Consider the following 25,675-nt stretch of genomic DNA (forward strand, 5'->3'; position numbering starts at 1 on the left):
TTTGATAAGATCTGGAAGCTGCCGTTTTGGGTTTCCCATGATAATGGTTTAGAAATTTAATACGTTACGTCATTGCTGGAAATGTGCAGCTCTCGATACTATCACATTGACCCCTGACCATTGATTTTTGTTTGTATATATATATATATATATATATATATATATATATATATATATATATATATATATATATATATATATATATATGTGTTACGGACCCGAATCCAGCGTCCAAGCACGGAGCAGTGACGACCGCGCCATCTGTGGGTCAGCTCCCGAAACCCCCTCCAAACGGACGACGACACCTGGTGAGGACGACGTGTACTGGCCACAAGGGCCAGTTTCCAGTCCTGTTCAGCTCACAACACCGCCGCTGCTGACCTCTGGTGAGGTGGTGCTCAGACAACAGCGCCATCTATGGAGTAGATACGTCGGGCGTTTGTGTCTGAGCCTGTAAGTGAGGTGCTTTAGTGTGTCCCTGATATTGATGACGTGTCTGCTTACAGAGTCGACCTGGGACTGCTGTGGTGGAAGTTGAGTCAGTCTACCCAAGGCAGCCGTCCCCATACCTTGTGCTTTGCTGCAGCAGCTGTGAGTCGCCTCCCGGAGGAACACTGTGGTGTTACCCTGCCAGTGAAGTGGCAGTAGAAGGATTGTCGTACCCGGGACCGACTGCTGGAGACGATTGACCACTGGGGTATTGAGGACAGGAGAGTGATTTGTGGTATCACACGAGGCTCCTGACTAGGGCGCTACCCTAGTATCGCTCATGGAGTGGCCTGACCAGCGTTGCTGATCCGGAACCTGCCAGCTGTTCTGCTGGACTTGTGGTTGACGGCCTCCACGGCGGTGCCCCGGTGGAACTGTGTTTTGGCTGGCCTGTGTCTGGGGTAGACTCAGCTTGATCGAAGGATTCGTCAAGAGACCACGAAAGCACCGAGGACTCGGCACCGAGAGGATCCCGCGTCTTCAGGAGAAGACAACCATGTATATACTTCCCTTGTATAGTGTTAATACCCCTCCCCCTGTGTTACTTTTATATATTACTTATTGGTGAAGGTAAATATAATCTTAAGTTTTTGCCTTTCTTTCCCTTCCCCTTTTATTTTACTTGCGTCACGGATCTCATCCCTTGAAAGCCACTACTGGCTTGGGGCCGGATACCCTTCCTCTAATAACATCAGAGTACGAACCCAGTTGCGACCCGAGAGGGCCGTAACAATATATATATATATATATATATATATATATATATATATATATATATATATATATATATATATATATATATATATATATATATATAATATGCATACCAATTATAATTAATATTATAATTGGGTGTGTGGGCCAACGCTGGAGTCTGACTGTAAGAGTCATGCAGTAATCCCAGGCTGCAAGAGGCTTCAGTGACTGGAGTGTGGTGCATGATGTATTCACCTAGTTGTGCTTGCGGGGGTGGAGATGAGCTTCGGCTCTTTGGTACCGTCTCTCAACCATCAGTAACCTGGTGTACAGGTGAAAATAATATTTCTAAGGGCAGTTCTTATGTTGGCCAACCTACAAATGCCGCTGATGAAATCCTTTTGACGTGGGCTTTAGAGGACTAGTCCAGCATGGTTTCGACCCCAAGATCTTTCTCTCACTGATTCTTCAAGGATTTCATCTACCAAATCTCCTTGTATCTGGGCTCCTGCTCCCTACACTTATTTTCATTATTTTACACTCGCTTGAGTTAAACTAGTTGGCATTTGTTCGACTATTCCTTCAGTTTGTCCAGGTCATCTTGTAGTCTCTTGCTGTCCTCTGTCTTATTCCTCATAATTTTAGCATCATCAGCAAACATTAGAGGAATGTGTCTATACACTGGAAGATCATTTACATATATCAGAAACAGGATAGATCAGAGTACAGAACCCTATGGGACTCTGTTGGTGAGCCCTCTCCATTGAGGTCTCGTCCCACAGAGGAACTCTGTTTTCTGTTGCAAAAGTTACTCCCTTATCCACTGGAACACCTTACACGTTACTCCTGCGTATTTCTTCAAATTATGCATCAGCCTCGTATGGGGTACTGTCAAAGGCTTTCGGACAGGCCAAGAAAATGCAGTCTGGCCACCCTTCACTTTCTTGCTTATTTTTTGTCACTTGATCATAAAATTCTATTAAACTTGTGGGGTTCAGAACCCTATGGGACTCTGTTGGTGAGCCCTCTCCATTGAGGTCTCGTCCCACAGAGGAACTCTGTTTTCTGTTGCAAAAGTTACTCCCTTATCCACTGGAACACCTTACACGTTACTCCTGCGTATTTCTTCAAATTATGCATCAGCCTCGTATGGGGTACTGTCAAAGGCTTTCGGACAGGCCAAGAAAATGCAGTCTGGCCACCCTTCACTTTCTTGCTTATTTTTTGTCACTTGATCATAAAATTCTATTAAACTTGTGGGGTAAGTTTTACCATCGCTAAAATTCCCTTCTCTCCAGATGTGCCACTAGATCTTTTCTAACGTCCTATCCATCTCCTTGCATAGTATATAAGTTAGGGACACAGGCCTATAAGAAAAGTGAGTGGCATCGAATTCTCCTCGTGGCTCTTACTGATTTTCTCACCGGTATGTAGTTAATGCTTCTTGCCTGTCACTATTTTTGTATATTGGGATTGTGTTAGCTGTCTTCCAACTTTTTGGTAGGTCTTCTATTTCAAGTGACTTACTATACACCATAGAGAGTGATATGTAAAGTGCTTCTGCGCAGTCTTTTAGTATCTGTGGTGAGATTGCCAGGTCCAACAGCCTTTGTCACATCCAGATCCAGCAGATACCCCCTAACCTCATATCAGGTTATTTCAAAATTTTGTAAAGCTGACTGGTTTATTACCACCTCTTGTAGTTCAGGGACTTCTTGCACTATTGTTAAGACCTCCTGGAATATCTTATGTTTTTTTTTACATATCTTCTAGTCATTCTCTGTGTACCTGTCCTTTCTCTTTCTCACTTTCATAATTTGTTCTTTCATTTCCACCAGATACTCAAATGTCAGTATACTATGCTCACTCATTCCCTTGGGGGCTTTTAATGTGACCTTTATGTCTGGTTCGTTCAGGGTGAATATCAGATCAAGTCTAGCTGGTTCACCATTTCCTCTCATTCCTGTGTGGTCCCTTGATATGTTGACTTAGGAAGTTTCTTGTTGCCACGGCTTAGAGCTTAGCTCTCAGTGTGTCTGTTCTTCCATGTGGGTTTGTGTTCTTCCAGTCTACCATTCCATGGTTGAAGTCTTCCATAATTAACAGTCTGGATCTATTCCTGCAAGTGACAGACGGATCTATGACTGCAAGTGATAACATGTTGTTTGTCATACTCCAGTCCTGTGTAGAAACTGCATTTTTTATCACAAATTTTGTTTGTGAGTGCTATTACATTTGGGATTTCTTCTTGTGATCTTTCCCCAAGTTCGCTTGTTTTGTTTGTAATTTCATCTATGTTTGTGAGTGCATTGCTTTGAAGCTTACTTTCTTCTATCCATTCTCACTTCATTTTTCCCGACGGCCGTTACGCTGTGTAGGAGGTTGTCCAGAGGGCGTGAGGAATTAGATGGGTTTGTTGTTCCGTGAGACAGTTAACAGGTATGGATGTGGGGTGTGGTGCATGATGTGGATGGTGTGTGGTGCATGATGTGGATGGGGTGTGGTGCATGATGTGGATGTGGGGTGTGGTGCATGATGTGGATGGGGGAGTGATGCATGTGGATGGGGTGTGGTGCATGATGTGGATGTCTTGCATGATGTGGATGGGGATATGGTGTATGATGTGTATGGGGGTACGGTGTATGATGTGGATGTGGGGTGTGGTGCATGATGTGGATGGGACATTTTACTTGAGCGAGTGCACATATTTTTAAATTATCAAATGAGAAGCATGAGAATATAGGAAACTGCAGAATGCCTATTGCCATACGAGGCCAAAAGCTGCCATTACTTTCTAATATCAAATCCTCTACTGAAAATAGCTAACTAGCACTATAACTTTCTTAGATAAATAATATTGGGATCCAATTATGAATGTCATTATTAGTATAATCCACTGTAAGCCTTCCATCTCACGCCACAGAATGATTATAAGGTATTGTATTTAATAAACTATTTTGTATGAATCATTTCTCTGACTAGTTAAATATTGGAATTTAATATATTTAATTTAAGTAATTAGAATATATAATATAGAAGTTAACACATAAACAGAAGTGTTCAACACTGGTTTAATTTTATATATTGACAATAATTTTAAGCTTTATTGACTGAGGCTACATGCAATCCATCAGGAGCTGACTGTCCAGACCCGTGCATTCCACTGTCGCAATGTCCTGAGATGCGGAAGCTACTCGAGAAACCGACCTTGGAGAACATCAGTGCTCTTCGGCGAGCCACATGTACTTATGAAACAGATCCCAAGGTAGGCTTAAATACCTCTTGCTTAATTTAATGTCATAAGTGATGTATAGTCTTTCACAACACTACTGCTCATGGGGGAAACTGGACAGTAATTCATATTTTACAGGTGTGTTGTCCGTCCAAACCAACAACAACTCCACCATCCACCCACAAAACCTCATTGTTGCCTAGGAACTGCGGTCAGAGTGTATACCTCAACGGGGTCATTGAAAGAACAGTTGTGCACTTTGATGCTTATCGTTGGATAGCTGCATTAGGATATTCAGGTTAGAAGCACTGATACTAGTAATTACACGTTAACCTATAGTCATGGTTCTGGAGATCCCAGTCTACAACCTGATCTGTTGATCAGATGTGGTTCTGGGAATTTTTTTTATTAGATTGCTTGTTTGATTCCAGTGTAAAATAATCTAAAACAAATATGGTGGTAATAATTATTTATTTCCGACACAGAAGGCAAATGTTACAAAATGTAGCTGAATGCTAATTATAAAGATTTTGTTTTAACACTTGCATGTTTTGAATTACCATTTTGAAACATTATCATTTGTTTTATATAGCCTACTTACAAACGTGCATCTTTATATTGTGAATATATATATGAAGATGTACGTTCCTGGAAACAGTTTTATATTATAATTGTATCATAAACAAAATAACATATAGGGAATAAATAGTTTTTTCTCCTAGACATGCCAAAGATGTAAAATACATTACAGGAATACCTTCATTTTAAATAGTTTGTACAGGTGTGAGTGGATGGATTTGATTGACTATCAAGAGAAAGCGCCAAGCCATTACGACTATATAGATTGATTGAGTGGGTGGGAGTTGGTGAGTTTGCTATATTCACGAGACCCTTCCTACTAATGATAGGTTGTTGATGCTGGGAATTAAGGACAACAATAGGTGTGATTAATGTACTGAAATTGAGAAAATATGTATTTTTTTTGTAAGCAAAAAAGCTGTTCTTGTAAACTGGATTACAGACACTCTTAAAGCTTTATGTGGATCAAGCATTAGAGTTGATTTAATGAGTTTTTAATGTTTCATATTGACATAAAATTCAAGAAAATTAAGAATACAATTATACTACTTTCTAATTATATTTTTTGTGTGAGAATAGGCAGGCAGGAGGGTTACTCAGTAGACAAAATATTGACGTTCTTACGAGGCAGGATCAACTACATATAACATTTTGGGTTTAAGGCTCATGGCCCATGATGGTATGCACCATTGGTTTACTGATAATTGTATAAACTATATTTAATGTAGTATTTTTCCTTTATAAATTGATGTAAATATGATCTTTAAATTGTATATTATTTAATAAAGAAAAAAGTTTGCAACAGTGGACGTGAGAAAGAAGCAAAGTCTCTGGATCTGTCAGTGAATAAGTGAGCTTGTAGTAAATACGTAAAGATAACTAGCGTGTAGATTGACCAGACCACACACTAGGAGGTGAAGGGACGACGACGTTTTGGTCCGTCGTGGACCAATCTCAAGTCGATTGAGAATGACTCATTTTCGATTACGCAATCGACTTGAGAATGGTCCAGGACGGACCGAAACGTTGTCGTCCCTTCACTTTCTAGTGTGTGGTCTGGTTAACATACTTTAGCCACGTTATTGTGACTCATCGCCTGCATAACTAGCGTGTAATTTAAATTATTTTGTATTAAATGAAGTTGTCAAAGTTTCGTTATATAATCGAATGCTAAATAATTTATTAATTGTTATTGTGAGAACTGGTCAAACCTACAAGAGTATTGTACATCTTAATTATTTTTAAAACTTTTCAGTGATTGGATTCCCAGGGATAGAGTTCCTTTGTGGGGGGTCAGTTATTAACGAGAGGTACATACTGACGGCTGCGCACTGTGTACACTCTTCTGCATTAGCTGGAAAGAAACTGTAAGTAAAGAAAATTGTCTTTAAGCATCAAACATGAGTAACAAAATTTGTAGATATTATAATTTACAACTGATAGCATAATGTATGTCCCGTGGGATAAGTTTGGAAATTTTCATTTGTTGTTTATATAATATGGTACAGGCATTGTACTTTAATCTTATTTGTTCTTTTAGTGAAGTCATCCGCTTAGGAGAATGGGATTTAAAAAGCGACCTAGACTGTCTAGGTAACGTCTGTATTCCCCAGGCCCAGGACAATGCTTATGAAGAGGTCATAATTCACCCCAACTATAATACTAGAGTACAATTTTCTGATGATATTGCTCTCATCAGACTCAACAAATCCATCGACTTATCTACACGTAAGTGAACATTTTATCATTTTAAGTTTTCTTTATACTGTATAGTCATATATAGTAGAGAGTTCTCATATATTCTCCACTGAATTTTTTTTAAGTGAGCTAAAACACACAAACTCGGATATATAACAGATTTACAGGTTAGACTTGGAACCAATTCAAGACTTCGTAAACACCACAACGAAACACACACACGGGGCTGGGCTGGTAAGGACCCCCTTACCCACTTCTCGTGTAGTTTCTGAACTCAACTTCTTTTTATCTTTTGATCACGACGTTGAAGAAGTAAATTTAAGAGGGGAAAGGGGTGTGTGCGTGTAAACTAAAACGATAGAATATATGGATTGGGTGGTACATGAACATGGAAACACGTTTGGAAACTAATTATGCAAATAAGCCGCAAACGTTAGAAGGAATTTGTTTAACGTCAGAATAGTGAATAAATGGAATTCACAAAATTCACAACTCTATAACAAATGTGTAAATATTTCATTCAAAATGTGTACTACTAGAATTTTTAGCCGAATGGCCCCAATTTGCTCATTGATGGTAGTAAATGTGGGTGATTGTAACCTTTCCACCGCTGCCTTCTGGTTAAGGGGGTGCAGGTTAAACATCAATTATGACACTATAGCTCACCACATATGTCAGCTGATTAGCTTAGAGACTGTACCTGTGGTCAGTCTCGAAGTAATTGATGATGCAACAATATACATTAAATTTTGTAATTAGCTTATCAAGACTAACTTGATTAGCTAAATGAATTTTGGGATTCAGTCCCTGAATCCATTATATGCCTCAGTAACCCTTTCCACTACCGCCCACAGGATGGGTATAGGGTGCATAATAAATGAACTAAACTAAAACTAAAGTGAAGTGGTAGAGGCAGAATCCATGCCCAGCTTTAAGAGTAAATATGACAGAGCCATTAAGGTTTGGGGCCCATACACCAGTTGGTTGAAGTTAGTTAGTTTAGTTCATTTATTATGCACCCCATACCCATCTTGTGGGTGGTAGTGGAAAGGGTTACAGAGGCACATAATGGGCTCAGGGACTGAACCCCACAATTCATTTAGCTAAGCAAGTTACATTCTTGATGAGCTAGTTACAAAATTCAGTATAAGTCGTCACATCAAAAATGGGTTCGAGATCGACCACAAGTACAGTTTCTAAATGTTGGTTGAAGGTGAAGAGGTGGAACGAGAACCAAAGCCCTCACACCAAAATTAGGTGGCTACACACACACTCCCACTGTCCAACAGAACACATGAACAGGATGTCACCAGCATAAGGTAAGCTGGCGAATACAAGAACGTCATATAAAAACTAAACAGTAGGAGGCCTTTAGGACCATATATACCCCGTTTGTGAGACCAGTACTAGAATATGCAGCACCGGCATGTAATCTGCATCTCGTGAAGCAAACATGAAACTTTATCAAGTGCTGAACCTTGCAACACGGTGTTCTGTTTTGAGAACAAATTGTGGAAATTGTCTCAATCCTAGTCCTCAATCCTCAATCCTGGTTGACCAATCCAGCAACCAGGAGGCCTGCTCGGGGACCAAGTCGCTGGGACGTTGAGCCCCGAAATCATCGAAAGGTAACCGTAAGCTAGGTAAGGTTAAGTGGTGGAGAGACATTGCATTTGGGAGGAAATATGATCACCACATACAGCCTCTTTAAATTTATAAAGTAGGACAAAAGGATATGGTGGAAGCTGGGAAATGCAAAAGTCGTAGAAATATAAGAAAATTCCAGTAGTCTGTACTAATTTAGTTTGCAAGTTTTATCAACTGCACTGCAGGTAGTTGATAAAACCACTTCCATCCACAGCTTGAAAAAATATACCACACATCAATTGGACACAATATATATTGAGTAAGTTACAAAAGGCCAGGAAGCAAGACCTACAGAGCTAGATGTCACCCCCTCATATTGTTAAGAACTAATATCTAAAATTCTCTCGATGAAAATTGGTATTCCAGTCGACTGATAATTCATTAGGGTCGCTCGCATGCCGCCAGGATGAACTATTTTTTTATATTTATTTTTACATGCACGCATGCAATTAAATACAATAAAACAGAATACAAATGAAACATGCAAGCAAAGAATGACAAAAAAACAAAACATAGTAACAATCAACAAACCAAACATAGAAGCACCGGACTGAAGGATCGACAACATAGCACAACACGAAAACAAATATACAGAAGAATACACAGGAACAAAGCACAGAATCATCTGCCTGAAGGGCCGCCAGCAAAACAGGAACATGAAGCACCAGTAATAAGATAATATGGCAACAAGCAATACAAAACACACAAAAAACACAGGACATATATACACACACAAAAAAAGACAGGAACACTTTAAGAAGCCGCCAGAAGGGTCGCCGCAAAACACAAACAAGCACAACAATAGCACAAACAAACCGAAACAGGCCCACGCATGAGCCAAGAGGAAACATCCACATGCACACACACGTCATTCCCCTTGCACGCAGGCACTGGGCAAATAGAGCACGGACTACTGATACTTTTCTGGAAACTGAGATGCCGGGGAACCGTATACAATACGCCTCCCAAAGCAACTGGGCGGTCTCCGGAACCTGAGGACTGTAAAACACATCTGGCCGAGGCATGAAGTCCGGCACACCCTGGACTAAACACTTATCTCACAGAACCCAAACGCAAGTAGGATCCCACGGAACCGAGAGCAGTTCAGTCGTGCGAAAACTCATAGTGGAAAAATAATGCACTTCCCCTGAGGCCAAGACGATAGGAAAGGGGTCCACTTCAGGGGGCCTGGTAGAAGATGGCGCACACAGAGGCACACCAGGGGGCGCACATTGCTGCGCACCAGCGCGCTGGCTCCGCACAGGCCTCCACACTACCCATGGGAAGACGCGCCCGCTGGGACCCCCCACGTCGGGCATCTTTCTTCAGCACCATGACGATCCCACGGCCAGCACCAGCACTCACAGCATCGACAACAGAAGGAGCAACCACTTTCCACCGCGGAGAACCGTCCGCTGAAGGCAGAACTAAAGGCACTGCAGAGAGACGGGCGCCTACATCACCAGATCACTAGGCGCCTGGACCTCCGCCACCACCAACTGCGCAGAGTGCGAAGCACCCAGAACCACCTTCTCGATAGTTGAAGCCTCACCGTCACTGAAGTCATCCACATCAGCCCAGGCAGAAGACGAATGGTGGGAGCGCTTGGGCATCGGACATATATCATCCGAGCCGGAAGCGGACCCAGAAGCGCAGGCCCCACAAGCCGGGCGGACGGACGCATGGCGCAAGACAGCAGCAGCCTCGACCACAGGGGAACTGGGCCGCACACAGCAGGAAGCGCGGCTCCCACCCCTCCACTCATCACAGGCGGGACACAAGTCGAGGGTGCAGGGCCGCGCGCAGCAGCAGGAGACGAGGAGGGCGCCGACGACGCACTGAGAGCGCCCGGAAGATCCACGAGAGCAGCTGGAACAGCGACCAGAGCAAGAAGAACCTCCTTCGGCGCCTCAACACCCGGAGGAGTACACGGAGACGCAGGGGAGGAGCCTCAGCAGCGATCTGGATGCCCACATCCTCACCCCTGGAGGAGGTGGGCATCCAATTTCCCTCCGCTCCCCTACAGGGAGCGGCGGGAAATCCTCTTCCATGAACATGTTCACAGGAGCAGTCGCAGCCTCACTGCACCCAGCAGCCTGATGCCCCAACATGCCGCAACGAAAACATGTCCGTGGTTGCCGGGCATAGTACACTTGGACGTAGTACCCTAAAAGCCAGACAGAAGATGGAATGTCGACCTCAGGCGCATCCCTAGGGTACGAATGTTGGTCCTCACACCGGTATACTTGCCAGAAGAAAGCGTGTGCAGCCGCACACTAACGACGGCGCCAAACCGCTGGAAGAAGCGCCGGAGGAGGGTCTCGGGAAACTCCAGGGGGGGGGGGGGCCCATGGACACTCACAAACTGACGTAGATGGCGGAGCGTGGTGCACGTTTTAAATGTCGGATATGCTCTTAACCCAGCGGTTTGGGTGATATTGGAAGGTGTTAAGTGTGAGGTGGAATTTAGTTTCCACTGGGTATTTTAAGGGACTGGTTGCTGGCACCAAGACGCTGACAATGTTTCTGATGCGGGATATCCCATCTTCGTTATCACTGCTGGGATTTACACTTTACACTTACCTGGGGCTGCCGTCGAGTCGGTGTGTGGGGTTGAGGCTCCGGCAACTGGGCTTTGTGTGGTGCCGTCTGTGCCGGTGGAGGTTCACAGTGCATCGCCTGCCGTGGTGGTGGTGGTCCTGGCTCCCTGGATTGCGTCCCCGTCCACAGTGGTGAGCGTTTCTGGGGCACTAGCTCCACCTGTGGGCTCTCTGGACGTGGGGGGTTTAATTTGCCCGTCGTCTCGGGTGGCGTCTCCAACTGCTTCTTCATTGGAGGATGTGCCTTCCCCTCGACACCTACAGGACACGTTGAGTTCGGATGAACTGGTCCCTCAGCAGAAATGTAGGAAGGGGACTTCCAGGTCACGGTCCCCTGGTGGTGAGGCCACGTTGGTACCTACGGTGGACATGGGTGAGGTGGATGTGGTTGTGGAGGAGCAGGAGAGGGGGTGCGGTGATTGCTTTGCCAGTGCCTGCCCGTGAACCCTCCAGTACCAGTGAACAGAGGTGGAGGGGGGGGGGGGGGGAGTCGTTGACCCTGGTGCCGGTGGTTGTACTGATTTGCGTTTGGTGTTGAAAAGGGGTTCTGTGGCCCTTCCTTTTGGGGCTTCCGCTTCCTCGTCCTGATTATGGGCCTGATATACCGTTGTCAAATGACAATCTGTCGCCGACTGTATGGGTGGTTCCTGGTCGTTGACCCACGTGTTCGCGGCTGCGTTCTCGTATACTACGGGCAACGTGTGCGTGAGTGTCTTGTAGCGGGTCCGAAGGTGTCTTCCTTCTTTGTGATCGTTGTCAGTGTGTGTGCGGTGTGCTGTTTTTCGTCAGTATATTGTACGTTGCTCTCTTAGACTTTCCTGTGACCGTGTTCCCCAGTTTTTTCAGGTTGGAAGGTGTGGTTGTGTGCTTGCTTGGGGTTGAAGGCTTCCCCTTAATTGCCTTCCTGTCACTGCTTTCAGTTTGGGTGTGGTTGTATGTATGCTTGGGGTTGCAAGCTGCCCCTACATTTCCCTTGTTGTTGCCCGTTTTCTTATGTTCCGTGTGTGTTGGTGGTGGTAACGGCCTCCGTTTGTTTGGTGGCCTTTGTGGGTGTTTATTTTTCACTGGTATGTTTTCTTTTTAGTGTGTGGTATTGGTTGTTTTTGTCGTGCCTTTCTGTTTCCTATGATGTAATTCTGTTTCCCTGTTCTGTGCGCCCTGGCGCTATTCCATGTTGCGTGTCCTTATGTATGTATATTTTCTGTATTATGTATCAGTTTTGTTTGGTGTTTTGGCTTGTATAGTATCCTGTGCTGTTTAGTACTGTTCTGTGTATGCTTCCTTATTTTTATTGTAAATATTTGTTGCTATATTATAAAGACAAAAAATAAATAATCCGTTAGTAAGAATAGATTCCTGGTCAGGACGAGACGTTTGGCCGTGTTTCGTTACATGTAATGTCTCTTCACCTAGCAGTAATGATCTTTTTCTGATCAGGGGAAGGAAGACACCAACAGCATGGGGGCGTAAATTTATTAGTACAGGTAGATAAATAATTCTGCAGAAGTAAAACAGGCTTCTAAGTAGGTCTTAACAAATGTATAACATAGCCGTGGCTAACTCAAAGTACACGAAACATCTTAAATTGTACACCCGTAGTAAAATAACTGTAATCTTATAGCCTAGTAACAAACTCTGCAGAAACCTAATGGCCTATTGTCTAGAATTAGCAGTGAGGCGAATGTAACAAATCTAATTCAAAGTATAACAGTCAGGACACCAAAGTGAACAACATAACATAAGGGAAACCCTAGCTGGAGAATAATCAGGCAGCAGAAAAATACATAGAGACTGGGGAAGCCTGATATGTGTTTGGAGAAGAAAATAACCCCAGGCCAGAGGCCGAGCCGCCAAGGAATAAGGAGAAAGAATTTCCTGACTTAAGGTAGGGCTTACTAGTAGAATGGCTGTAAAGTCAAAGTAGTAGCTGCGGACAGTGGAACACTTGGGGACGGGCGCTGCACCCCCACCCCGCAGGCCAGCAGGCCGGACCCCCCCCCCCCCCCGAAGGGTGAGTAACCGCTGTCCTTGAGGGAAACCTCAGGGTGGCAAAACAACTACAGCTACCTGTAGCTGTAGTTGTTTTGACAAAACAAAAACAACTACAGTCCTGACAGCTACCGAACTGGGAAGGAAACGTTACTCTCCCACCTGCCGACCGCGATAGCACTGTTCGGCAAGCCCTTCTAGAGGCGGCTGAGGGCCCCGCCTAGTCCAGAAAGTGAGAGGCGTAACCAGTTGGAGCCAAGCCTAGCTCCTCGAACCCCTAACTTGCGGGTGGCGACGTGGGCGCTGTTCCTGTGTGGGTTCGTCGCGAGGCCGTGCTGGAGGACATGGGTTGTAGGCAGGGTGCCTCTTTCGGCAGCGCGGGCAGTAGTGCTTGAAGGAACACGAGGTGAAAGTGCAGCCGGGTCCCCTCGAGTGGTAGGCGAAGCAGTAGCCCGGGGGGAGCCCAGCTGCCCGGGCGCTAGAGAGAGTAAGTGCTGCCGGTCGCCCTGCCTCCTGCCTCATCGGCTGAGCAGCGGCCTGGGCGATGCGTTGTACCGAGCGAAATTCCAAGTCCAGCCTGTAGTCTAACCATGAACAGCCCGACCTCTCCCTATCCCATTTGAAGGCCTTGTCGTACCACATCCAGTCACCTTTGAGGGTCGTCTTCATGGTCTTCACGTAACGCGCATAGGTAAACAGCGCCTGAGCCTCCGCTGGGTGCTTCTCAACGTAGATAGTGGCGTAAATGTCAAGGCTATGCGCCCACTGGTCCGGCGTCAGGGGCGGCTGCTTCTTACCAGCCGCCTGGGCGTCAGGGATTGTCGCAGAGAGGACTCGAAAGAACCTGATTCCCGCTCAAAGGCAAGCAAGTGCCCGAGGTCCACATACTTGTTTGCCCAGACCTTCTCCCAGCGGGACGTGCACGCCCAAGAGTGGGATGCTGGAGCCCGGGGTCGCCTGGAGTTGCCGGCCAAGGGCTAGAAAAAGTGGGGGGCGCTTTCTCCTCGGGGGACTCATCGAAGGAGGACAGACTGGAGGAGCTCGCACGTTGCCTCGACGTATGCCCCCTGGCCCTGGCCCGTGGGCGACGGTCGGTGAAGGGGGGCAGGGCGGCTGTGGAAGCCGCGGCAGGGTCGCCCTTGGTGGTCCCCATGCCCGGAAGGCTTGTGGCATGAGAGGGCCTGCGCGATGAGCGCCTGCAGCGTCGTCCAATCGTCGGCCGAAAGGGGTGGAGGCTGCGACGCAGTGCCACCCGCCGCTTTGCCGCCAGTGGGCCTCTGGGAAGTGTGGTCGCTGCCCGAGGAGGCCCCCGAGGAGGGGGAGGCGAAACGGGCGGGCTTCGTCCTGGCCCTGGCCGGCTGCGTCATTGCACCACTGCGCTGTTGTCCTCTCATCGACGCCGCCCGAGACCTCTTCCGTGTTGCAGTTGCTGCATGTTCCGACTTCTCGCCACTGTGGAAAGGTGAAAACGTAAGCATTGGGCACTGCTTTAACACTGCAACAGTATTATTAAGTAAATACCGGACATAACTGAAGCTGGACTAGTAGCAAAATAATTTTTAGTAAACTTAAATAAATAATAACATAGCGAGGCCAAAACAGCAAGCAAGGCATGAGGCGTAAGCAAAGCTAGGAAACAGAATAAATAGCGGTGTAAATACCAGACAGACTGAAACTGAACAAGAAATAGAATAAGACCGTAATATAATGTACTTGTATTTAAACTGAACAAATAAAAGAACAAACAGTGATAATCATGGGAAGATTTGGTAGCTTAAAGCGGGATTAATCAAGGGATAGGATGGTAGGTTAAACAGTAATATATGCATGGTATGGTTTGGATAGAGTAAAACTGTAATGTTCAAGGGATGGAATGGTTATTAAAACAGTACTAATCAAGGGAGATTGGCTAGCCTAAAGCAATAATATTCTCAAAAGTGAAACAAAATTAATTGAGTATTCCACAGCAATGGACACTGCTTTAACGCTGCAAGAGGAATAGTAAGTAAATACAAGGCATAACTGAAAGCTGAACAATGCAATAAATTAATTTAGAAAACTTAAATAAAAGATAATAAGATAATTACATAGCATAGCCCACTCAAGCGGACAGACCGCTCGAAGGCATGCGCCTGCGCTGGAGTAGGACAGGACAGGGACACAGGAGGGAACGTGTACGTGCGGGAACAACAGGCAGCAACACCGTATGGACAAGACGTCAGGATCAAACAGGCCGGGCTATGCCGGTCAGGCCAAATGGCTGGGACGATCATAACGTGGGACACCGGGCAAGCAAACATCTGGGGACGAACAAACCGGGATACACCGGCCAGCCCAGACGACTGAGTACGAACAGACCGGGCTACACCGGCCAGACTAAACGTCTGTGTACGAACAAGCGGGCTACACCAGCCAGACAAACGACTGGGACGAACAAGCGGGCTACACCAGCCAGACAAACGTCTGGGATGAACAAGCTGGGCTTCGCCGTCCAGACAAACGTCTGTGGAAGAACATGCTGGGCGACACCGGCTGACGCAAAGGCAGCCTTTAGCAAGAAAGCTTTGGGCCTACCCACCGGGGCACCGCCGCCACAAGGGCGTCTCTTGCCCGTGAGCGAGAGGGAGGGGGACAGGAAGGAAGCGGAACACAACCCAAGGCAAGCGCTCCACGGAGCGCCATGCCACGTGGGTGATGCCGACCTTGGCATGGGCCCCTAGGGTCGGGCCCTAGGGACAAAGACAACAAATAACCTGGCCAGGAGGCGTCGCCACCAAGGGTGACGCCAGGACGCTCGCAGGGAGCCTGGGCGGACACGCACGACCGAGCGCGTCACGAACCCTGGCCCCTAGGGACAAGCCTAGGAGACGCAACATACCGGGTTCCAGGGAAGACACCTGGGAGGGGGGTGGAGGAAACGAAGGGCATCCCTGGGGCGAGTTCTCCACCGAGCTCCAAGCCACGTGTGTCGGAAAATCCGACACCATTTAATAATCATACAGATAATAGCTGTGTTGTATAAGCAAGTTAACCCATAGAAAACGTAACTTGTAGTGGAATTACCGTCTAAAGAAAACGGGATATCATCACCACATACTATTATAAATCACCACCTATTATGGTGGGAATTATTTTTAAATACATTAGTCTTTGGACTTTACCATCAGAAAAACATCTCATATAAATTAACTTAATTATCAGTATTAAAGTAGAGTAAATGTGACCCTTCTATCACTTTCTGACATTTGGACAATGTAGGCCAGGCGTCAGTGGGGAAGGAGGGCAGCCATTGTTGATACTAGACCAGAGGCTCACACGGGAGCAAATTCGGCTCCTGTTAATTTTACTTGGACGAAGTGTTATGGAAACCAAAGGTGTACCATTATCACACGCTGTCAACAAATTCAAGTTAAGTGTTCTTTCCGAAACCCATGTATCTTTCATTTATGGCCATTAATGTCATTATATAGGGTGACCCGGTTAGAGCATGACATAGCCTCAAACTAAAGGTAATTAAGCCAGGTCTTTATTGTTCCATGTACAGTATTTTCTCTGATATAGCTTGTCATATATAGGTATCTGGCTTTACAGCTAGCGCCCTTTTGACAGGTCAAGACGAGGAAGCAAGGACTTTGTGCACCAGTTACTGGGTGATGGAAGCTACCTCAAAGAGGATAATTTGGTGTCTACACCCTAGTTATACCTGGTGGACTAACCTGCTGTACTATAAGATAAGGAACCTCTTCAATGTATGTAGTCTATTACTGTAGTTTGATTGGCTGCATATATATTAATTTAATAAAACCCCCCTAATGTGTAGAGGATCGATTTGTGAGATTAAGAGATTATTGCAGAAATACAGTCCACTTATCATTATACAAATTGCTATCGAAGTATATAAATTAACGTAAATATAAATTCATATAAATTAAATAAATATAAATCTCACAGGTCGGTTCCCACATTATTTGGACCTTCGGAACCGGAATATTCGGTCCTTTGAACCCAGATTTGGCCATCTTAGTACCGGATGAACCAGTTAACCAGTGGATTCATTAAATATACTAGTGCAGTGTTATTTAAACAAAAGCCAGCAGTCAAAGACGGCAGCGGCGTTGCCTCGTGGGAGCTCAGGAGCCCCCCCTCAGTTCAGATCAGCTTCGTCAGCGGTTTCATGTACACCCACAGATTTGGTAGCGTGTTATTCTGTGAAATGACAGCGCTAATATAGAAGCCAGCCAAATTAGTGACTGTGTCCCGAGATTGTTCACGGATTTCGTGGTGTTACATTTCGCGAGAGATTATCTACGAATTTTGTGGAGTTTATTTCGCGAGGTCACTAATAATATTTAATACTTCTTGATAATATTAGAAGTTTCATAGAGGCTAATTAAGAGGCTATTATCAATAACTGTGTATATTATTTCTCCAAAATAGAGAATTATTTAATATATATTGCACTAGTGATCTCAATATAATATTTACTAATTGCCAACCCACAACAGGGTAGGATATTAAAATTGACTAGTTGAACTATTATCGTTCATCCTAGTCCCATTATTACCATAGTCAGTTGTACTATATTGAATAACCTAACACCATTAATGAATGGTGCTGACCCTATTTTGGGTGTAATTTTTATCAACTCGAGTTGAGTTGTGTATATATAATAATTTACTTATGATCATTACACCTTTGAGTGATTAATTAGTGTCTCTACCATCCTAGGGTGATATAGAAGAGCTAACCTAAAGGTACTTCCAGTGACACTGGTTTATCACTCAAATCATTAGTGTGTATGATTGTATATATATAATGTATTAATTTTAAGTGCTAACCTCTAGTAGAGGTAGGATTATTGCCTAGCGAGTGCAGAATTTACTCTAGGCTACCATCAGTACTTGCTCACAATTTATGAGCCAGTGGTGCCCAATTAACAAGTCACCATGACTAATCCACAGAAAGCAAAGCGTGCTTTAATAGCAAGCAAACGCCAACTAACAAGGGATCTCAACCAATATGAACAGTTGTTATATGAGCCTGTAATTAATTATCATCGGTTGAAAATACCACTGTTACAGATTCAAACCCAATTGCATATATTGAAAGCAAATAGGAAATCTTACCAAAATCAAGTCCACGATGACGTAGTAGTTGAAGATGTGGAACCATTCCTGTCTGACCTAGCACAATATGAAGAAGAAACTCAAGGCAGGTTGGAACATTTACACAGGATAATTGAATCAGAACAATTAGCAAGTACATCAAATAAAGTAGATAATGTTATGGATGATCTGGATCTTTTTGAGAATAAATGTCAAGCCAGATTAGATCCTTTAATCAACAAGGATAAAGCTTCACCCAGTAAAGCTTCACCCACTACAGCTTCACCTAATATTATACCACCAGAAATTAAGCAGTTCTCAGACAATTTATCCACAGTCTCTGTGGATTCTGAAAACCCAATACCTGAGGCTACTAAGTTAACATGCCTCCAAGCTAGAGGTGAAGCTGAACCAGTAGTAGAAAATGTAAATGAAAATAGCGACAGCACTAATTTCCCAGTCCAGCCACCTAGGAATAATGCTGGCAATGAGAAAACTGTCATACATCTAGTACTACAATTGCTGGATTTACCTCAACCTGATCAGACTGCTGACTCATTACAATCCTTCAGCATGGAGTTTGAGTCACTACTAAGAATATTCAGTCTTAAGGTTGATATAACTACTAGTGAATGGATGACCAAAGTAGTCCTTCAACGAAAATTGTCCAGCGATATACTAGATGAATTATATGCACATCAACATAACACCATCCTGACAGTACAGGACATCACTGAAGGTTTACATTCCATCATAAACAAACGACGAGCAAATGAGGAAGTTAAAGCCTCATGCAAGCCTTCAGAAATAGAAAATAAGAGTCAATTAAAGGGTAAAACAACTACCCCAAATAAACATCAGTCAATTACTCTAACATCAAGTTGCAGAAAATCTGACAATGCAGCAGCAACCTCCAAGCCTACTGTTACTAGTTCACCCAAACCGGTAACTTCCAAACGTGCAGTAGGCTGGGGGACATGTATGTTCTGCAAAAAGAAACATTCAACATACCGTTGTGCTAATTATCCAACCAGAGACACTCGTATGGAGCGACTCCAGGAATTAGGGAGATGTGCAAGGTGTCTCAAGTCACACAACATAGACTATTGTGATACCCAATTCAACACCTGCAACAGGTGTAGAAGAGGTAGACACCATGCAGCACTGTGCAAATATACGAAATTAACGTATTCAAGACCCAAGGTGGAAGATAGCATTCCCACCACAGTACAGTACTGCAAGGTGCAACCAACAAAGAGTGTCCAATCAGCAAAGTCTAAAGGTAATACGACTTTGCCTACTGCCCAAATTACCATCCTGAATAAGAGGGCCAAGGTCCATACCCGTGGGTTGTTTGACCAAGGATCCCAGAGAACATATATTACTAAAAAGCTGGCAGATGAATTACAATTAAGGCCTGTAGCCCAGATGTCGTTCAACATCTCAGGGTTTGTAACAGATGCAGGACCTCAAGTCTACCAGGTGGTACAACCATCAGTACGCTTAGGCAGGTACGTCTGTCGAGTACAAGCCATTGTAGTGGACAAAATACCAGTAGACCTACAAGTTCAAGGTCTGAGAGCAACAGCCAAATTCCTGAGAAATAGAGGAATAAAATTGGCAGATAATATTAAGTCTGATCACCTCACCGACTTCGGTGTCCTTGTTGGGACAGACTATTGCCATCGATTCATCGGTAGCCCTACTAAATATCAGGGTATAACCATGTTAAACTCTGCAGGAGGTAAATTACTCTCAGGCCCAGTATCAAGCCTGAGGAGACCTATGCCTGCAGATAAACAATACCAGTAGAAATCTAAATTTGTCAGCTGATTATATTTCTCTATGCCCGAATTACGAATCATTTATTATGCCCGAAACGCTTTGCGTAATAGTGGCTTTAGGCATTGTATGTACTAGCTCTACCTATAAGTCAAACAATCCTTGTAAATATTTATTGTATGTTTGTACCTTACCTAAATAAAATTGTATTGTATTGTATTGTATACTAAGGAGATTACAGCTGACTATAGTAACAGAGGTTGATGTTAGTATCATCATTTAAAGCTGAAGATGAGTTCATGAGGCCTCAGTGGCAAATCAGTGAACAGTAGCCTAAAACAGCTACAAGTCACTGCGACCAATGTCACTGAACCCACTGCAGTCTCAGAACCATACTTTACTTTAATGATGAGCTATTCAATCTTCTGAATCAATTAACTAAATTAAACCCCAATAAATCTGATGACTGATTTGATACATTTATTATTTAATCAAGATGTATTCCATGGGCCTCAGTGTTTATATATCAGTGACCAGTTACCTGAAGAAACTTCAAGTTATATCTAATGTCACTGATCTCACTGCAGTCCCTGAATCATACTTGACTGTAGTACTTGATCACATTCAGTCTTCTGGGTTAAATAATATGTATAAGGCTTGAATATTAGCCTTTCAAGAGTTGACAGGGAAATGAAATCGCATTAGACTTCTAACCCCTGCAACTCTAGTACGGGACATCCGTCCTGTACGAACAGACGCACAAATGTGTGATTACTAACTACTAACATCAAATTAATCAAATAATTCGAAGGAGGAGTATCGGTGTTCATCTGTTCTAAAGAGGACTTCGACCCGTGAGCAGCCCCTGGGGAATTATGTCGGAAAATCCGACACCATTTAATAATCATACAGATAATAGCTGTGTTGTATAAGCAAGTTAACCCATAGAAAACGTAACTTGTAGTGGAATTACCGTCTAAAGAAAACGGGATATCATCACCACATACTATTATAAATCACCACCTATTATGGTGGGAATTATTCTTAAATACATTAGTCTTTGGACTTTACCATCAGAAAAACATCTCATATAAATTAACTTAATTATCAGTATTAAAGTAGAGTAAATGTGACCCTTCTATCACTTTCTGACATTTGGACAATGTAGGCCAGGCGTCAGTGGGGAAGGAGGGCAGCCATTGTTGATACTAGACCAGAGGCTCACACGGGAGCAAATTCGGCTCCTGTTAATTTTACTTGGACGAAGTGTTATGGAAACCAAAGGTGTACCATTATCACACGCTGTCAACAAATTCAAGTTAAGTGTTCTTTCCGAAACCCATGTATCTTTCATTTATGGCCATTAATGTCATTATATAGGGTGACCCGGTTAGAGCATGACATAGCCTCAAACTAAAGGTAATTAAGCCAGGTCTTTATTGTTCCATGTACAGTATTTTCTCTGATATAGCTTGTCATATATAGGTATCTGGCTTTACAGCTAGCGCCCTTTTGACAGGTCAAGACGAGGAAGCAAGGACTTTGTGCACCAGTTACTGGGTGATGGAAGCTACCTCAAAGAGGATAATTTGGTGTCTACACCCTAGTTATACCTGGTGGACTAACCTGCTGTACTATAAGATAAGGAACCTCTTCAATGTATGTAGTCTATTACTGTAGTTTGATTGGCTGCATATATATTAATTTAATAAAACCCCCCTAATGTGTAGAGGATCGATTTGTGAGATTAAGAGATTATTGCAGAAATACAGTCCACTTATCATTATACAAATTGCTATCGAAGTATATAAATTAACGTAAATATAAATTCATATAAATTAAATAAATATAAATCTCACAGGTCGGTTCCCACAACGTGGGCGCCGCCTACGGGGCTTGGTCCCCAGGGCTCCGGTCCACAGAAACCAGCCATGTGGCATCGCCACAAAGGGCGATGCCAGACCACAGTAGGGAGCCTGGCCATGCACGCACGTCCAGGCGTGGGCGAAACATGGCCCCTAGGGGCAAGCCTAGGGGCACAGCAAACCGGGCTCCATATAAACGCCTGGGAGGGCACACCTGGGACGAATGCTCCACCGAGCATGCATTAGGGCCGGGCCCCAGGGGGCACAGGACCACCGAAACCTGGCCATGTGGAGTCGCCGCAGATAACCAGCACACTAGTCCCGACCTGGAGGCGCACCTGCAACCCCAGGCAGGCAAACAGGCGGAAGGCCCTAGGGAACTAGCTAAGGTGGCACGAACGGACTTCTAGGGACGGTGCAATCACACGCCAGCACTGGGGATAGTCCTGACTAACTTGAACTGGAAACTCTTACCTTAAGGTTTGCTGAGTAGGGCAGGGGGCCCCTGCCGTACCAACCTGGGATGTCGAAGGCCCCAAAGGATCAGAGAACGTCAGATCTGGGACCATAGTAGCGGGGATGGGGTCCATTTGCTTGAGAAATCTCGTGTACATAGTAAAGCAGGCTGGAGATGCAGTATAGAGCACTGGCCAACGTGTCGATGAGGCGCGGCGCTGAGCGTGGAGCTGCTTCGTGAATCGCAGACCGGGCCGGGAAATGGAGTGAGGTCGAGACCTGACTTCCTGCGCTTTTTATGCCACCCAGGCTGGCCGCACCGCGCCTTGCGGAACACGGTGCGCAATTGTCTCTTCCTTCCCCATCAGAAACGCCACCGCCTATCGTCCTAAAGGCATTTATGGGCTGTATCTTGGAGAATGGCCTGTCGTTGGCTACGGGGAGTCTCAATAATTCTAGCAAACTTCCTGTCTGGTGTAACCATCTTATATTGCTACTTAAACCTTCCATTTAATTAGCAGTCAATAATTAGTTTTTGTTTGTTTTAACTTTAAAGTTCCTATTTTATTTATAATTTGCCAAATATAATTCTCTGATTTTGGCATAACTTTTTTAGGAATTTATTTGGTCTGCATTAACAAATTTTTCATGATTTTTGCATTCATAATTTAAATTGTAATGTTTTTTTCAGCATGGATTCGTGCAGTATGTCTACCACCTCAAGGTCTAGACGTTTCGAAATTTGCTCCTGATCATAAGTCCTACATAGCTGGCTGGGGCTTCACAGAGAATGGTACTACCAGTAACGTCCTGTTGCACTTCTTGCTACCATACGTTAGTAATGAGAATTGCAATATTAGCTACAGAGGAAACATTGTTGATGAACAGGTAAATGGAAACAACGTGTTTGTTTATAGCTTAGGTTTTATTTATCGTTCTATATAAACTTGCATTTCAGCGTATAACTGATTTTTCGTGAACATCCATGCTTACTTGTCAAATGCTGTACATAATTGAAATAAAGATCTGTAACATGTATAATAATGTATATAATAATTCACATCGATCTGTCTTGAGGTTATCTTGCGATGGTTTCGGGGCTTAGCGTCCCCGCGGCCCGGTCCTCGACCAAGCCTCCTTTTTGTTACACACCCCCAGGAAGCAGCCCGTAGCAGCTGTCTAACTCCCAGGTACCTATTTACTGCTAGGTGAACAGGTCCATCAGGGTGAAAGAAACCTTGCCCAATTTGTTTCCGCCTCTACCGGGGATCGAACCTGGAACCTCAGGACTACGAATCCGAAGCGCTGTCCGTTCAGCTGTCTGGCCCCATATTGCCTCGATTGTCAGAGATTCAAACCTGGGCCTGAACAATGAGATCATCTTACCAACCAGGCTATAGATGTTCACAAAAAAGTTTCAGAAGTAGCTAACTGGTACTCAAGTTAGATATTCAATCTTCAGTGAAGCACTACTATGGTATCTGATGGCAGTCAACCCTTCTGTCATGTCATATTAGCTGTAGCTCCCGCCTCTCCGTTAAAAAGTAGATTACTATAAAAACAATTCGATTTACCTTGTTTTGTGTCTAAGATGAGAAAATACAACTACGGTGACTGCTAGAGGCGTTTTTTTTGACTGGTGGGTACACGAACATATAGATGACTTCAGACCTTAGTTTCCCTGGAACATGACCTACCAACTGTGTTACAACCAGGTCCGCAGTTAATGTAAAGAATGACGTACAATTCTTTTGTATTTGAGATACACAGACGACGTGTTCTCAAAAGGGCTTTGTACATGGGAACTGTCTAATTATCCATAAGATGGGCACTCGCCAGAGATCTATAATAGTCGAAAGTACAACTGAACGTCAGCCCATTTATTCTCCAATAACCCAGATGCTAAAACACTCGTGGAAACTAGCCACACATACCAAACCATATCTACTTATAATGCTCACGGACATGCGCAACAGCCTAAGGTTTAAACTGATTTTTTATCTTGTGGTTTGGTTTCCCATAGTTGTGGACAGGAAGCCTGTTAGGCTTATCAATGGGTTCCCAGTCTAACGACTGATCTTATCTAGGATGTAACCCACGACAGTTTACTTACTCCCAGATATCTATTTACTGGAATGTGAAAAGATCCTTTAAGTGTACTCTAAAACAATATCGCAAAGTCTCCATTTATTATGCTTGTGCTTTTGCTGAAACAATGGTTATCATGATTTGCAATCAGTAATGCATAGTTAAGACATACTGAGTTATTCTACTAAACTAGAGTAGGATCAGCGAGTTTGTATAATGCTGGAAGGTGACTTTCAATTATATTACACAAGATTACATGCTATGGTGTCGAGAGTAACGTTGTTGCGACAGCAGGGTTGCGTCTCTATATCGTGGGAAGGAAATCTTGCGTAGGAAGCCCCATGAAAGTCTTTCCTCGCATTGCCTTGTTTTTCATCCACCAACCACCACAGGAAGTATGTATTTATCAATAACTGTGAGGGCACATATGTGATGTATTCGTCTAGATGTCTTTCTGAGGATCGGATCTAGTTCCTTAATCACTAGTTAACTAGTGTAAAGACTCCCTAACCTTTGGGGTTTCACATCTGCATTTGTGCGCGTGCGTACGTACCATATACCGTATGTAAAACATTTATTGACATAATTTTAAATTTACAGATTTGCTTTGGAGGTATCAAAGGAAAGGATTCTTGTGGAGGAGATTCTGGTGGCCCTCTAGTGATGTCAAGTACTACAGGTCCACCCTTCCTGCAGGTTGGTTTGGTGTCCTATGGTCCCGTAAACTGTGGTCAGAAAGATGTACCTGGTGTTTATACTTCTGTTTCTCACTACAGGAATTGGATTGAAATGAATATGAGACCGTAATTTGTACTAAGAATACATAATTCAAGAGTACACAAAATCTTAGAATAGGCCTATAAGAAAACTTATATAAAAAATTTTCATGTAATTTGGATTAAACAAATAATTACTTCGTAACCAATAGCTGCTGGTTAATTAAGATAAAAGATTGAGATGAATGGATAGATGGATAGTCAGTGCTGTGTACTCATGAATGGATGAATATAAACCAATCCTTAGGTTTGATTACTTACGAAATTGTTACAAATTGTGATATAATGTTTTTATGGCAATTTCTTAAACATTGCTCTGAACAGAAATACATAAGTGTGCACTACCTTGAAGATATATATATATATATATATATATATATATATATATATATATATATATATATATATATATATATATATATATATATATATATATATATATATATATAAAATGTCAAAACTGTTCATTGAATGTATTGTACTGTAATACAGTATTGTTTGTGTATATTTTTATGAATAAATGTATTGTTAAAAAAACTTTAATGGTATTCATGTCACAGCTAGAAATAATTTAATTTCAGACAACTTCCCCCCCCCCCCTCATTGTGTTTCCTTGTCGTGGTGACGTACACCTTTCTGGGACCGGCTATTCTCTATGCTCTTCGTCTCCTGC

The 25,675-nt window shown here is 43.7% G+C and overlaps 1 protein-coding gene across 2 annotated transcripts in view; it reads left to right on the forward strand.

Annotated features, from left to right (window-relative positions):
- LOC123747699 (phenoloxidase-activating factor 1-like) overlaps nt 1–25,369 on the forward strand; it is a 34,411-nt gene extending 9,042 nt beyond the window's left edge. For both annotated transcript variants that reach the window (XM_069338939.1, XM_069338940.1), the window contains 6 exons: nt 4,320–4,450; nt 4,556–4,715; nt 6,252–6,363; nt 6,537–6,724; nt 22,830–23,026; nt 24,827–25,369. In XM_069338939.1, the coding sequence (XP_069195040.1) occupies nt 4,320–4,450; nt 4,556–4,715; nt 6,252–6,363; nt 6,537–6,724; nt 22,830–23,026; nt 24,827–25,033 (995 nt within the window). In that variant the 3' untranslated portion in view covers nt 25,034–25,369. The remainder of the gene's footprint in view (nt 1–4,319; nt 4,451–4,555; nt 4,716–6,251; nt 6,364–6,536; nt 6,725–22,829; nt 23,027–24,826) is intronic.
- The last annotated feature ends 306 nt before the right edge of the window (nt 25,370–25,675 follow it).

The sequence above is a fragment of the Procambarus clarkii genome, chromosome 40 (genome assembly GCF_040958095.1).
Source record: "Procambarus clarkii isolate CNS0578487 chromosome 40, FALCON_Pclarkii_2.0, whole genome shotgun sequence".
Taxonomy (NCBI): domain Eukaryota; kingdom Metazoa; phylum Arthropoda; class Malacostraca; order Decapoda; family Cambaridae; genus Procambarus; species Procambarus clarkii.